This window comes from Poecile atricapillus, chromosome 3, assembly GCF_030490865.1.
Source record: "Poecile atricapillus isolate bPoeAtr1 chromosome 3, bPoeAtr1.hap1, whole genome shotgun sequence".
NCBI lineage: Eukaryota > Metazoa > Chordata > Aves > Passeriformes > Paridae > Poecile > Poecile atricapillus.
This window is the reverse complement of record NC_081251.1, coordinates 19105328-19122379: the sequence shown is the minus strand read 5'-3', so window position 1 is coordinate 19122379 and position 17052 is coordinate 19105328. Positions and strand designations below refer to the sequence as shown.

At 35.0% G+C, this 17052-nt stretch overlaps 1 protein-coding gene across 1 annotated transcript in view; it reads right to left on the bottom strand.

The window, feature by feature from the left end:
• Positions 1-17052, bottom strand: part of PXDN (peroxidasin) — an 81711-nt gene that overhangs the window by 51628 nt on the left and 13031 nt on the right. Inside the window, exons 2-3 of the mRNA XM_058835544.1 lie at positions 5062-5133; positions 3286-3357 (exon numbers count right to left, since the gene is read on the bottom strand). Coding sequence (XP_058691527.1) covers positions 3286-3357; positions 5062-5133 — 144 coding nt within the window. The remainder of the gene's footprint in view (positions 1-3285; positions 3358-5061; positions 5134-17052) is intronic.

Sequence of the window (17052 nt, the reverse complement as noted above, 5' to 3'; positions counted from 1 at the left end):
TGGCTAACCTCTAACACATCATCTGCCACTACTACTTCATTAATCAGACAGAAAACAAAACTTGCATGTTCCCTGCTAGTATTTGTGGAACTGATACACCTCATACAGTCTTAATTATCATTTACCACATGCTTATGGTAATACTTTTATGTCTGTTTCCTCATCTATGCATTTCATACCAAGCAAACACACAACGCTGTTGACAAAGTTAATTTCATTCCCCAGTTTTATTTCTTTCACTTCCTTCATGTTATCTTCTAGTTCACCACTCTGTAAATGTCTAATACATGTTCTCTATATCTGGAAAGGTTTTTTTAATAGCTAACCTATATTATATATTTTGCCGTATCTCCTCCTGAATTCTTTCTTTTTTAACTTACCTTCATTTTTTTCCACTTCTGATTCCAAATCTTCTAGTATTCTACATGTTGAAATGGTAATAATGTGTTTACCTTCAATTCCCAACTATGTTCTCTCTTGAAGAATAAACTGTTGATTTTTAGGCTTAGGAAGAATTAGCTTATCAAGTTTCTACAAATTTACCTGCACCAACATTATAAGGTTAGGAAGCTTACTAAAGAGCCTTATTGCCAAGACTAAGGTATATGGAGTAAAGACAGATGGACAGAAAAGCAGAGAAGCAGAAAAAAAAGAAAAAGAAGTACCCTCTGAGTTTCACAACAAAACAAAAATTACATTTCTTTCTTTCCAACCTTTAGTATATTAATACAAAACCAAATTATTATCACAAACAGCACAAAAAAAACCCCACAAAATTGTTTTTATAATTGCCAGAATTTCAAATACATAAAGAACAAGATAATAAAAAATCCTAAAAAACAGTTTAAAAATCATGTGCACAGTTTTCTTTTTATGATATAAAGAACAACTTTTACAGTGATGAATGCCTTCAATGCAGAGAAAATTGAAAATATTACTCTTTGTCAAAATATGTTCTTCAGACAGATAGTTACGGTAACATACTCCTCATAAAACTCTAAGCTCAACTTCAGAAAGGAAAAGTACAACAAAGCATTTGAAAATCCTGATTTAGATCCTGCTGAATAAAATTTTGTTTGAAAGCAAAAAAAGCTGATCTTCAGCCGTCATACAGGAATCGGTCTTAACTTCGATCTCTCAGAGACTGGCTTTTTTAAAAAAAATAAATACGCTGATTTATACTTTATTTTATATAAAAATATAAATTTGTGAATATTTTTACCTGGTTTTGTATATGCATGTTTACTAATTGTTATAGATTTTATATTTATATATACTCACATTTTACTAAGTCAGGACCACTGAGAAATTACAGGCTCTTTAAAATTCGTCAGGGAATTATACATTTCCAGAACCATATGCAATCCAGTACAAGTTGTCATAAGAACAGAAGTCGTAACACCAACAAGTCTAGTCATAAACTAAATTAATGATCTAGTTTTATGAAACATGACAGTACAAGTTAGGTTTGCAAATATCCACAGGACCAGATGATACTAAACCTAAATTTTTCCAGGTGATTTGACTTTAATATAGTACGTTCTGAGCAGTATTTCTAACTTTTGTACAATCTCTCCCCCCACTTTCTACTTCAGTGGATCCTATTGGAAAGAAATTTTGTTTTGTTCCTTTGTTTTGTTTTGTTCCTTTCATTTCACAGAATACAGTTAGCATTCAGTTACTCAGCTGAAACTTTCACTGCTGAATGGTATTGGTTTTTTACATTTAAGTCTTCTGTTTTGATAACTTGACCAGTAGCAGAAATTTTGTAACTTTAAGGCTATACAATTTAAACATTTGTCACAATCATTGAAACAGGTAAAAAAACCCTTAAAGTTTACTTTTGAAAAACAAAGGATAGCTTAAAGAGCTCTCTGCAGTTGAATAAATTACCATACTAAATTTTATATTTAAATTTTCCATAAAACAACAGGCAAATAAGATCTTCCTCTTAACAATATAGGTACTGACAACCATTACTACATGTATACAAAAAAAAATCAGAGTTCAGCTATCTTTTATAGCTCTTTCATTGAACTGAACACATAGTTAAGCTTTATTTCAGGTTTACTACAGCTAGGCAAAGGCAGGCATGTGAAAACAAATAAGTATTAAGAATCAAGAAAAATCTTTGTACAGCTGCTGACTGTGGAAAGAAGTTTAGCAAACTTCACATTGTAAAATCTTATGTACTACACTACCAGAACCATCATGCAAACATTTCTTGTAAGAAATATAATCACCATGGACTTTAATCATTCGTTGTCAATGGTCTGTTCAATAATCTTTTCCCTCCTATTGTGTATAGGTTAAACAATTTCATTACTGAAATACAATACACATAAAAATGAGAGCAGGAAATGTAATCAAGCACAACTTGGAAAAACAGGTAATGTGCCTTCACAAATTTATGTGATTTTCTCCCTGCTTCCACCTCCTCAGAGCTCTTCTGGCTATATTCTTGGAAACTGCATGGAAAATTCAGCTTCTGAATTGTTCCCAAAGCAATAAAATCTCAATGTGACCTTTTCTTTCTGTATGTCATTCATGTAACCATCAATCAATACTCCAAGACAATGGAGTGAAACTTTTCTAAATGACACTCCATAAGATCGATTCCAGAAACTAGAGCTGAGAATGCATGACAGCTTACTATGCAGCTTTAGTCTATTATACAGACAAAAATAATATTGTTGATGCCTTTTGTTTATTCATATAATTAATACCTTTGGTATGTTTGTTAAGAGAGAAGTTAGGCTTAAAATATACAAGGTGACTGAAGACCTAGAACTAACAGCAAATCATGCGCATACTTTGGTATTTTGGGTTTGACTGAAGTTTTCACTTATGAATTCAGTGAAAAATTTTGGGATAGTTAATAAGCTCAGGTAAGTCACAAGCTGCTGCAGACACAACCTTTGGACCTGCTACTTTTAAACCACTTTTCGAAAGACATAAAGTACCTCTGTGAAGATTTCAGTGAACCATTGAAGAGGTGGTTTCCTACACTTTTCAACATATTCCTTTTTAAATTATAAGCTGCATATAATAAACAGCAACTAATAAGTCCTTTAAAACATATTGCCTACAGACAGCAGTTTCTTATTAGCAACTACTTAGAGAAACACAGTTGCCCCATCCCATAAATTAATTTCACAGATTTATCTGTGTAGTTTATCTCCTGATATAGTGAATCAGTTAGCAATCACCATCTCAGATTAGAAAACTTTCCCACTGAAGAAGCTCTTACACAGTGATGAAGAAAGTGACATTCATTTAACTTACAGATATTTCAGATTTTCAAGATCTTCAAATGCCCCACTAGGAATTCTTTTGATTTGATTGTTGTTGAGAAGCCTACAAAAAGAAATAAACAACGACTTATTTTAACATAAAGAAACACTAGGGAAAAGTGTAAAAGCAGGGACAATATAATATTAAACAGAAAATGCTTTTCCTCCTAAGTCTAACTGTTAGAGAAAGAATGGTTATGCGCTTACAGATGCTCAACCACTATCTTGCAGGTGAAAACCTGAAAAAATTAGACAGAATTAAAAAACAAAATAAAAAATAACCCTAAACCCATAAAAACAGCAACAAAGATAAACAAACAAAAGCTCAAACCCAACCAAAAACCAAAAAGACCCACCCAGAAGTGGAATAATGTAGTTTCATACAGGTATCTGAGATGTAGGGGAAGGGGCGAAAAGAACCTTTTGCATCAAGTCTACACATCAGTTTGAAACTGATAAAAACAAAGATTTGTCACTAGCAGGTGCATTAAAGTGGCTTTTCCCAGACGTTTCTTAGCAATATTTTGTGTACTGGGCCCTTTACATTGTACAGGAACATCTGTATGCACAGATTTGCACTCACCCCTCATACACTCGTTTTACAAAGAGAAGTGAATTCAAACTTAATGTAGCCTGTCCTTATTTGGGACTTGCGGGTATCAGATCAGTGATTTGGACAGTTAGAACTTGAGCTGGATATCTGGGAGAAATTGTAATTCAAAACTGGAAATCAACTGCAAACAGAGGTATGATCAAAGGAGACTGGAAAGAGGGACAGCTAAGAATATTTTGGCAACACAGATTTGGACAAGATACTTGTCAGGGAAAGTCCTATCATTCCTTCTGGTGTGAATATAGAGTACAAGACGTGTCAGTGTGTTTGTAATGATGTGTCTGCAGATAAATAGTGATCCAAAGTTCACTGATATCACTACTGTATTCCAGTTCATATACTACTTGTGTTCTGGGAAACACTTATATAACTTATAAGTGTTATGTACACTTATAAGTAAATATGTTTCATAAGTTATGAAACATATCATAAGTTATGTACACTTAAAAGTAAAAATTACTGTCTATCTTAATTCCTCTTCACGCCAGCTAATATATTAAAGAAGAGAAACATGCATGCATTTGTTTTAAAAGTGATGCCTGAAGGAATGATAGAGGAGATACAAAGTTAAAATGATAATACTCATACTAATTGTATCACTGGCAGTAAAAGATCTTTTAGAAAGACTTTTCTTCACAATTGTATATGATAACAAAGACCTCCATGAAAGGCAGCTCAGGAGGAACAAAACCATTTGACTCCTGCCAGTCCTGATAAGCACATTAGAATAGGAAAGTTCAGAGTATGTCAGAATTTGTCAAATATTTTGTAACACATTTGCACAACTGAGCCTTTGATCAGCTTTCTTGTAACTCCATGGTTTATTATGTGATATTCCACCAAAGCAATTTAGCACTATGTCAAAAAAATCATACAATAATGATCTGCATTTTTAATGAAATTCAATTGAAGTATATCAATAAAATACAACTATGCAAATAGTTGTATTTTATTTTTATTTTTATTTTGATAGACGTACACCTGTTTTTGCCTTCAAATATTTTGGTCTTAACGCCCCTTCTCCCACCTGTGTAAATGCTACAGCTCAAATTTATGAGACTACTTACCTGTGAAAAGTGAGCAAATATGACGCATTACCAAATTGATCACATTAAGTCAAAAGGGAAGGGATCTTAAGGTTGAAAAAGAACTTACAGTGTGTTCAGGTTTTTAAGCCGTCTAAACTCTCCAGGCTGGATTTCTTTAATCCTATTAAATCTTAGGTCTCTGTAGAATAAAAAAAAAAAAACAAAAACAAAAACAAAAAACCCAAACCATTATATTAAAGAGGCTGTTTATTTTTTTATATGAAAAACTGAATTAAGTACAAGTCTTTTGTGATGACTGACTAGCCTCTGTCCATAAGCCACAGCTTTTGACCAAAGCAAAAGAAATCCAAATGCTGTTTGACAAGTTTAGGCAGAGGATTCACCAAATCCAGCCTCAGCAGTCAGCTGAAGGCTGTATCTAAGTTAAGAATTGGTCATGAAGTACATTCTCTTCCACAGTGAAGCAACTTGTAATGGGTTGTTCAGTATTTCACTAAAATGAATTGTGTCTGTACTATAAAAGCCATTTGTAAATAATACTGCAGGACTAAAATGCTTATTTATAAATGAACAGATATAGAAACATTTACATAAGATAGAAAAAACTAAGTTGTCTTGCTTTTAAGACATGTAAACCCAGCTGCCTGAAGCTAGACATTTCCTTATTTAATTTTACTTGCTCTTAATTTTTTATATGTTTCTACCACCTTCAGTTCCCTGTTAGCTCTATAGCTTAATGAGAACCTCTCCAAGGAGAAGGAAACCTACTTCTCAAGTAAAGTTCTGCAGAGAGAGCAGGGACAGGGAACAAGGTGGAAGTGGAGCTGGGATGTGGGGAAACACCTTGGCTGTGCCAGTCTCACCCCTCTCCTGCTGAGAGCAGGCAGCAGAGCTTCCCACCTCTCCCACCTCCTGTTCTCCCCTGACTCTGTGTCTGGCTGCTGTATTGCAGAAGCTCCAAATTGGTTTATCAACTGGTTAGAACCAGCAATAAACCCATGCAAAAGAACCCAGACCAACCAGGAAATAATTTTCTGCCTGATAAGCAAAATGGACAGGCTTCCTGGGAGAGCACTCAGGTGAGGGGAGGACTACAGGACCAGGGGAAAGAAAGCAGGGTGATAAATCTGTCCTCTTCCCTAGCCATGCTGGACATCCCCCTTACACAACACTCAGCAAATTGAGGATTTCCAGATTTAGAAGCACAAATTTTGGTCCATTCTTTCAAAGAGTATTTCCTTCTTCAAAGGAAGCAACATTTCACAGTGGTCCCTCCAAGTACTTTCATTAATTTTCAGCAAAAAATCCCCCCAAAATAGAGTTAAGCAGCTCACAAACTAAGATAAAACTTAAACCCTAACCTCTGAAGATTTCTAAAGAAGAAATCTGTCAAACTGTCATAATTTCCATGTACAACAAGATAATAAACAAGTGGATAAAGCAAATAGAATTTACATTGCATGCATTAGTTTAAGGGGTTGGTAGATGCCATTCACATAAATAATAGAGGAAATCTCTGTAAACCAAGTGTTCAGTATGTGATTCAGTAGAAGAAAGTAAAAAAAGCAAAAACTTTAGTCCTACTGTCATACCACCAGAGAAAAAAAATAAAGAAAAAACCCCAAAAAAACCAAAAACAAAAAAACCCAAAACAAACAAACAAACAAAAAAACCCAAACCAAACAAAAAAATAAAAAAAACCTACCCCCAACATTTCATATTAACAGAAGTACCATTTCTCAGGCTTGAAATGTCATCCCCCCATAGCACAGACCCCATATCCAGGTTATGATAACAGAATGATTTCAGGAAACAGAAGAGCTCAGAGCAAAAGGCCAACAGTAATCAGAAGCATCCCCTTGGAGAGTGAATGGCAGGAATGAGGACTGTGTTAAAACTGAAAGATGAGTATGGGTAGCACTAGCAGATAAGCAGGCCATTATGGAGCAGATCTTCAAAGGCATTTTGTGCTGCTGAAATAATGTGTGGTCAATCAGCATGATGAGGTTTCTTGACCCTTATTTTCTGACTAGTTCGGGCCCAACAGTGCCACATGACTGTCACTCACAAAAGCTTGCTCCCTGCCCATTCAATTCTCCTTCACCTTTTTCACTGCTCCCCATTTCACTCTTACAAACTGACACATCCTGGATGGATGCTGTCTGACTCCCCACTGACCGGACAGAGTGCACCAGGAGGTTAAAAAGCCAGCTGAGGGAAGCCACTCTTGTGGCTACCATTTTCCCCCCCTCCTAATCTTTAAACAGTAAATGAAACAATCAGTTAAAGAGATGCAAACACCTCTGATGATGGCATTGAATTTGAGGGTATATAAAAATTTGGCGTAACAATCCAAAGCTAAATGTCATGCATTTGTTTTTTAAAATAAAAATCTAATACATCTAATTCAGATAGTCTCTTTTATTAAGTGCTTCAAAGTGAAAAATTTACTTCTTAAAATTGTAGCTAGGCAACATAATTCCAGCTGAAAAATCCTCAAAATCTTCAGCCACACAGGCTTCCACAGAAGCTAAGCCCATCATTCTGAAGCATGTCTTACATAATAACACAAACAAATCATGTCCATGATAGACAGCAGACTGAATTCTGACAGGGTTCTTTTCCTGGCTCCACTCAGGAGCTCTGCTCTGTGCTAATCCGTGGAGCATGACCAGGAAATGTTCAGCAGAGCACGAGGCTGCATGGACCAGGAACGTGCCAGGGAGCAGGCGGTCAATTTAGCAACTGGATGCCCTTGAGAGTCACATTCCAGCACCTCGGAATGGCCGAGGTCCCACAGCCCTGCAAACAGCCAGGCAGGGTGTGCACACACTTGCCTTGCAGGATTCCTACGTGCCACTACCTGAACGGGGCTGTGGGAAGATCTGTAAGACCCAGCGGTATGGCATATAAGTAAATACAATATTTGTATATGTTTCCTTTTCTGTCACAAAGCAAATGAGAAATGTGCTGTGGACACTTTTTGTCTGGATTAAAATGAATCCTGTTCTTAATAAATTCTTTATTTGAACTAACTGCATCCATTTGTCTCCCCTCCCCTTTACACTGGTCATTTTTAACTATTTCCAACTTAGCACTGAAAATTAACTTTTGACAATATTTTTATCTAATTAAACACAGTGAAAATTTCTCAGTATATAAAAAAATTAAAAAGCCGCATCCTGGCACTGCAGGACATTCTTTAAAGCTTGCACTGACAGTGTGCAGTAATGAAAAAGGGTTTCTCTGTTTAAACATCCTGATATGGTATGGCAGCATTGGACCATATGAATTCATTGCAAGTTTACAAAGTAACACCTTATAAAAACTAAAGACCTTCATAAATATTTGGAATATGACAGTCACATATATGACAGGGTACACAGCAAACAGTACAACATTGACCTTAAACATCAAGCAACTTACAAGAATTAATTAAAGAAGTTTCTGTTTGAAATACAGGAATATCTGTGAGAGAAGGGATTGTTTTTACTTAGATAAACCATGTACTGAACATAAAATTGTAAATTTTTATATAAAATGTCTAAAGTGCAGTTTTCCTTTGTTAGGTTGTTTTTTTTCTAGTTATTGCAAAGCAGCATAGAGGGTGGAAAGGTAAGAAAATTTATTTCATTACTTTTATAAAAGGTTAGACTTCATGTATTTTAATAATATTATTTCAGATCCCTTTTTGCATATGCTTGAATTTTAAAGATTCTGTTGCTTCATCAAATTCAGAAAAATCATTAACTGTTCTAAGTCAAATGGATTTAAAGTAGGGTTGTTAAAAACATATTCTGTGCTCTCATCATGCACTTCAAAAGGCAGCCACCTTTGGATCAGATTGTGGATACTCAACACCAAAACTGGTCACTCCCAGTCATCACTCCACCAATGATAACCTATTGATCTCAAATAATAATCACTCATTAGTCAGCAGTTATTACAAAAAGTATCATCCTAAGCAGGACAAATGTGAAAATTCCTTGTAAAGAACTGCTGGAGCAGCAGTGGGAAAGACACCAGGGCTTCTCCTCTGCTTGATCCACCCCAGACATGTGCTTCTCGTCTCTGCCTGAGGACTAGACATCCTGTGACTTATTAGGGCTTGGAGGATGTCCCTAAGAACCCTCCATTGCTAGAGAGAGTATATTAAAAATGGCTTTCATTTTTTCAATTTTAATCTGTGTCAGAAAAAAAAATTGTCATGACACAATATTAAGATTATTAATAAAAAAATTAAACGCAAAATTTAATGTGTTATGCTACTGCTTCTTCTATAGTCATCTTTCTCTCTGTAGATACATATAATTAGCCAATTGTAATTTGGATATAGAAACACTGTATTAAGTGATGATGTAATTAAAAACATTTATCTTGGGAGATATTGTATGTGTGCAAAGCATAACATCAGGGCATTCACAAAAAAAAATTGCTCTGTGTGTCACAGAAATGAGACAATTAAAGAGATTTCAAATCTAGTATCACAACTACAAGTATTCTTGGTTATCCATTTCCATCTTCCTAGCTACAGGATAGAAATTAAAGCAAAAATATAACTCATTTTATTTGAAACTCATTTGCCTGGGTGTAACAATAAGATTTATAAAATGTAGTATAAGGAAAGAGTTTATAATTTTAGCTGCTAGAATCACCAACACAGCTGCAAAATCTTAGACTAAAGTAAAGGAGATACATTTTGGATACATTTTTCCTATTATTAAAAAATGCTTGAGAAGAGAATTGTATATGCAAAAGGAAGATTTTAAGCACAATGTGTAATTTCACCTTCTGTTTATACCACTCCCAGTACTAAAAAAGATAAATAGACAAAAACAGACTTTTGATCCTATTTCCTTCTCACATTAAATAATAAATTTGTTATTGTTTTCACTGCTAAGGCTGAGGAGGACACATAGCTGGTCTAACCAAGCATTCATTAGTTGAACTGACACCAACTAATTCTGTAACACGAAGCTGTGTCTTACTTAGTACTTTTTGGTTAGACCTACTATCACCTGGACTTCCCAACTTCAGAAGATCCCTTGAATAATTTGTTCACCTCCGAGCATCTGTTTTTCTAGTCCAAAAATGAAAACATCCTCTTACTTTGCTTAATAACAATAAATGCAAACATCATTAAAACCTAAACACCAAATAGCACTTAGATTTGTTATATTTGTTCCAGGGACTATTGACAAGCATATTGCTCCCAGGCATCATAGATTAAAGATCACATTCACACATTCATGCTAAGGAACACTAAATGGAGAGTAAGTAAAACAAAAATAATTAAAAAAAAATACTAAATACTAGAAGTGTCTCCAAAACCAGTATGTATAAATATAGAATAAAGCAAATACATCAAATTTACTACTGGCAAACTAGGACAATGTATTTAAACTCAAATAATTTCAAAAAGCTGCATTTTTCTTTAGCTTGTCATATTGAAAGCACCTGATTTCATACTTTAAATTGAAAATATTTGTGTATCTGTTAGCTTTGGGCAAGACAAAGGAAATTTGGATGAAATCAACTTAGTCATATGTTGTAGTCATATGTAGTCACTATTTCAAATGCCATGCTGATGCATTAATGACTTTTATTACCAATCATCATTTAAAAGCAAAACACTAAATCATTTACCATTGATATAAAATCCTGATTTTTATTAGCAGTGAAGGTAAGTATATCTCATTACCTTGTTAAAAGGGTTAACCAGTACTTCAGCATTGATTTAAGACATAAATTAACTTAAAATTTAGAGTTATTTCCTCAGCTAAGCAAAATCATCACAGCAGCAAAATGGAAAAATCTGAAGGAACACTACTGTACATTTAAAATGGACAGGTTCTCAAGTGTCCAACCTCTGCTGCAAAGGTAGGTGATTTTAAAAGGTTGAGTAAAAACAATTTAAAGTTAAACCTCTTCCTCTATAAGTGATTGTAAAGTGTATGTATGGTAATACAATCTTCATTACTTTAATTTGACAAATTAAAAGCAGGTAGGGGCAGAAATAATGCAAGCTACTTTAAAATTATGTATTTATCATTGTCATAACTTTCTGATATTGATGGATATAAACAGTCTGAAAAAGATGCTTATGTGAAATACTGTGTACTCATTTATCTGTAAGGCTAGTTACGAAATGCAATAAGAAGTAACAAAATGGAAGATCAATTCCTTCAGCTGTGTGATTCCTTCAGCCTCCATCTGGAAAAAGGTGTAATCTAATTTTCCTTAAAAAAAAAAATCCAGAAGGGAGCAATTTAATAGATAAATATTAGATTTGCAGATCTAGTAGATTTAATACTTTAAATCAAGTAATTTAGGTTAAAGAATTGCCATCATGTGTTTAGCACTTTTCTGATATGTTCATAAGGTAGGAATTGTAATAATTGGATGATTTTTCCATTACTAAATCCAAAAGAACATATTTTTTTTCTAATTTTTTGCAGATTAATTACTATCCAGCAGAAACAACCTATACCTTGAACACCAAAGTGCTATGTTTCTCAATGTAGAACAAAAGATCTGCAAATGCCAGCAAGACTACATTGCTTATGTCTACTTTATTCTTCTTTTTTTATTCAAGGTCATCCCAGCAGGAAATGAAAAACAGCCATCAGCATAGTAAAAACATTCAAACAGAGCAGAGCATGAAAATTGCACAAAAGAGGTTATATAATCAAGTCAGTGGAGTAACTGGATGATGTCAATGGCACTTTAATACTGCTTTAACTACTGCCCTGTAAAAATATGTGTCACTTTGTTGAACAAACAAAGACACAGCCACCACTTAAAAAAAAAATAAAACCAAACCCTACTTGCAGCTATAGCACTACCTACAGTAATCATCTCTGTTAGCAGTGTAACACTTGCTAGAATACTAGAGGGACCAAGATTTTTTTTTTTTTTTTGTCTCTTTTTCAGATTTAGCACTAGAACTCCTTTTGCAAACAAAATTATATCATTCTTCTTTTTCTTGGCAATTCATTCTCTGGATTAATCTTCCCCAGTCTAACTATTATATACAATATGTAATTTTCTCAAATTTACATTGAGATATTTTTATTTTTACATTGGCATGAAACACATTAAAAAAGCCACTGCATTTTGAGATGGGAAATTAAAACATTATTCTTACATGGTGAGGGGGTATCAACAATACCTAGTATGTTGTAATTTCAGTAACAAAAGTAAATGGTAAGACCACAAAAATATTGAAAGCTGTAGAACAGAATGCACAACATTTATCAGTACTCACCTTGATCATAAACCCATGCTTCAGAAAATATAAGTAATGAAGTCTAGATGATATACTATCTAATTAAAGTAATATCTGATTTGCACAAATATGTAAGATTTGTTGACAGGAACTTTGAGTTCACATGTCTTAAAAACTCTATTTTACCAGCTACAGCTTTGGTGAATGCAGAACCTATGAGATAAATCCTCCTAAAAGAGCTAAGGATTTGTTTTAACTAACGATTATTTTGCCATTACAGTTGAAAGAAAAACATTTAAATGTTAATTCAGTGAAATGCAATACAGTATTGTCTTACAAAGTCTTTAGATCCCTTTGCTGCCCCTGTAGTCAATATTTTTAACCAGCCATTAAAAATGCCATTAAAAGGACTCAAGTGGGATTTGCTGGTCCAAACTTTTAGGTCTGTATGCTTAATTGCCAAAATTATACATGGAAATTTTACCCTGGTGTGTGATTGTGGCTTTTCATCTCATCCACTTTCAAGTTCCTCCAAAATTCATACACTACAGAAATTATTTTGAAATTAGAAATTTTATTTTATAATTGTTTCTAATTCTCATGCTATCTTAAAAAAAATTAAAATAAAACAACAACAACAAAACAAGCCCAAACCCCCACAACCAAAACCCCTCCTTTTAAAAGCATGGACAGAATTCAAAGAGATGCAATTGCTGTTTCTGCAGTCTGAGAAATTACAAGAAAAGGCCAAATCTGTCTTTATTTCTCTCAGGGGGATCGATTGCTAAAACCAAACAATGAAAAGGCTGTTGACAGCACAGCCATATGTTTCATTACTGATTATTTTTCACAGAAATAACCTTGGAAAAGGGCTGATTTTTTGTCCTGTGTTTATGTTATGCCAAATAAAATAGAGCACGACAGTCGTGTCTGCGCGCTGTACTAACACAAATCTGAGATAGTAAAGGTCTTGGATCAAAATAATGGTTGGCACAGTCTATATAAAAAGCTGTGATACACTGAAATATTTTAGAGGACTAATGACAGTTGGAGATGCAACCTTTTCTTGGTTTCCTTTTTAATATTAAGAATATGAAGTTTCAACTGGACTTTTGAATAAAAACCAAATTAGTTCTCTATAGTAGGCTAAAGAAGACACCAAAATAGGAAGCTGAGTAGTTTATGGCTTAGCATGAACCATTGAAACAAATGCACTAGTTTTGTTTGCTTTTAAAGTTAGCAGTCCTGTGAGTTACTACTGTGAAAAGCCCACAGAAATTCTGCTGTTATGCCACAGTCATAAATCAGACTTATTTTCCTCCCATGTACCAGTCTGTAAAATAAATACTGTTTCTGCACTTCTCTGTGTCACAGGGATGCTTAATTCTAAACTCTATATCCATAAAATATTGATATTCTCAGAGGAAAGAACAGAAAGCCAGAAAGAAACATTATCATCCCTGACCTCTCACAGAAGTCACACAACAATAGAGAAAGTCCCATCTTAAGGCAATTACTGCTTTCAGAGCTGAGCCATCTTTTTGAGAAATAAAAAAATGTGATTCAAGACCATTAATCAAGCAAAACCTAATGACTTGCTAGCCATTCTAGTAGTAAACTATATTCACTGTTAAAAATGGGATAGTCTCACCCTGCTTCCCGACTTCAGATTGAGCATGTTTGTTTTCAGTTTCTGCTCAGCAAAACCAAACACCTTTAAGAGAGGAATAGCAGTGACCATTTTTCTTAAAAAAAAAATCCAAACACTGAAGTTCATGCTTTTTTTTTTATTTTCCCCAGCAGTTCTTGAAAAATTTAAAAAGAAACAAATCATGAAACTTTAAATAGGATGGGTAGGAAAAAATACAGCTATGATTTTGTTCTGTGGCAGATTAGTTCTTTCTCTCTTTACAGTCTTTACAACGGATATTCATAATTAAAAACCAACACAGAATAATCATCTATGTATTACCAAAGTGCCTTAAGCATCCTTTTAACTCTGAGGCAGGAGCACCTCTCCCATAGGAGCTCCCAGCTGGGTACCTCTTATGCTGGGAGAGGACCAGTGCAGGGTGGAGCTCTCAGCAACAAAGACCCTACATCTGAAAACAGGGGTGAAGGCTGTGAATAAAACTGGACAGGTAAACTAATAAATCACTATATAAGTGTGGTTTCCCCATCACTGCAGTTTTAGGGACTTCTTTCCTCAGGGCAGGCAGCCTCATTGATGCAGTACATGTGAGCCTGTATTATATTTATTATGCCAATAAATAACATCCGGCATCTAAAATGCCAGTGACCTTACAAGCAAAGAATGCCCGTTTTGTCTCCTTCAATTCAAAAAGCAGTTCTGGAATACAGGATCAACATCAAGCCAAAGGATGTGGAAAATTGAAGGAATTACTGCATCTAAAAATAACATCTAAATTTGACTCAAAAGCTTTTATTCATTGTAAATCTATGTGTCACTCTTCCATCTACACTAGGCAGATTTTATTGGAATATATTTGCAAATGTTTTGTACTTCTCACTTGTTTCCAATAGTGGCAGGCATATTACATTCCCGTAGGCTTAGAGGTATTAGAATTGATATGGATAGCTGTTCTTGTAGAATGCTAAGGAAGCTTTACAATTAAAATGGAAACACTGTTGGCTTGCATAAGAGTAACAACAAAAATTCAGGTACTCTATCATGTGGCTGCAGACTGGATTCCCGGTTCCAGACAAAGCAACAGGTCTTCCTTCCACTTAATGGAAAATCCCAGGTCACCTCAACGAAAAAGCTGCAACTCTTAGAATGGAATTTTCTGCTTCCTGAGGTTAACAACAGGCTGCAAGAGCAGATAAATTAGCTATTTTCTGACTCTGCCTCCAGCTCCTCCTGCTCCTGGCAAAGAAAACTCAGTGGAACAGGGGTCTTAGGACTCCTCTGATATTTTTCTTCCCATTCCTCAGGAGTGCAGAAAGCCTAAAGGCAGGCAACTGGGCGTTCCTGTCTCTTGGGAGAAGTTGTTTTCTCCCTATGAAGAGTAATGCAAGTGACTACCGGAAGACATTCAACCATAAAGTACCCAACCTAATGACATCCAGAGAAGGGAATGTCTGGGAACAGATTATTGCCTGCCTTTTCTTCTTATGTCATGTCCATCCTCACACAAATATCAAAATTATAAACAAAAAGCTGTTTTGGAGCTACTACTTGTTAGGGAACAAGCTACCTTACAGAATGCACAAGTTATCTTACAGAATGCATCAAGGGTATAATAAAATATTAATAATAAACATTATGCTTTATACATTTTTATTACGTGTCATAGCTTAATCAATACCCATCATCTCTTACCTCACATTGCAAAAATAGAAGTGAATTAAGTAATACTAGCCTACAACTTCTTCCCCTGCACATTTATTTTCTTCTTTCTCTACATAAATTAAATTGACTGGACATCTTAAAAAAAAAAACTTGGAAAACTGGATTTCTGAAAATTATGGATATATCTGAAATTTCCGACTAAATCTTATTAGTCTTGTGTGTTTTTCAGTATTTTTAAGTTCCATTGGCCTTAGGAGATCACATCTATTTTGGATTGTCATGCATCCTCTTCCTAGCAATTCTAATATTGGCAGCATAAAGTCAGCAATCAATTAGACATCACCCTTCTGAATCTCTCCGTAATTATTCCATCCTATTGAAACAATATTAAAGATAAAGAAAAAAGTATGAAATGCCTATAGACAGAAAAAGGTTTTTACACATTTCCATGTTGTTCATAAAAGGTAAAATTCATAAAAGGCAAAAAAGGCAATTTATTATAAAATGTAAGACAAAATGTAAGACCCTTCTTCAGTCTTCACAGTGTAATGGCATTTTTAAAGTTATAATTTAATCTGATTTTTCTACTTTGAACACATTTCAATTTACTTTCTTGCTTTTATTACCCGATGCAAACCTGCTGTACTCAGGCCATATCAATGCCATTTGGGCCACATGGAGAGCAGCCGTGCTGCCCAGTAACACATAATAGCAAGTGGGATTCTCAAGGGGTCTTTCCTCAGCTCAAACATAAAGAATGAAGCTTTTGACCTACGGTGTATGTTAAGGAAAGTTCAAACATCTGCTTACTCTTGCCAAAGCAGAATGAAAATACCAGAATTATCTCTAAAATTAAATTATTAAATATTAAGCTAAGTACAAACTTGCCTTTAAGGATTATCAGATGGTTTAAAATATCCACATAATAAATACCTAGCGTAATGATTCCATATTAATTAAAAATTAATTTGTGAAAGTTAAATTGTTAAAATTTCTGAGGTAGAACACTTTCTCTGGCAGGTTGGGGCAGTAGCCCAGGCAAGCACAGAGCAGGGGCTGGTGGCATTCCAATCCCTGGCAAGCCTGGCAAGGAAGGAAAGTGGAAGGGGGCTTTTTCTCATGAAGGGGCACATACAGTTCTGTTTGCCCAAACCTGCCCCTTCAAGCCGTATCCCAGTTCAGCTTATTTTATGGTTTTCTCTGAGGGCAGGTCCCAGGTTTGGCGAGGCCCCAGGGATAGAGGAGGTTTGCTCAGGAGGCAGCTCCTCCTCGTGCCACCTGTCAAGCCACCCTCTCTCAGACATCACAGACCAAACCAGGGAAATGATTCAGAGTGAAACCAAATGTTCTTCCCTTGCTTATTCCTCACTGACTCTGAGAACTGATGGACACCATGGGCAAGAAGAGCAGCAAGAACTGCTGGCCAAAAGAAAGCCAAGAACCTCTCACAGGGTGTTTCTGAGTAAAAACAGTTTTTACTGAAAAAAAAAATCTCAGTTTTGTAAATTAAAAAAGAAAACTGGAAGAAAACAAGTAGGTTTATACTAGCTTTACTA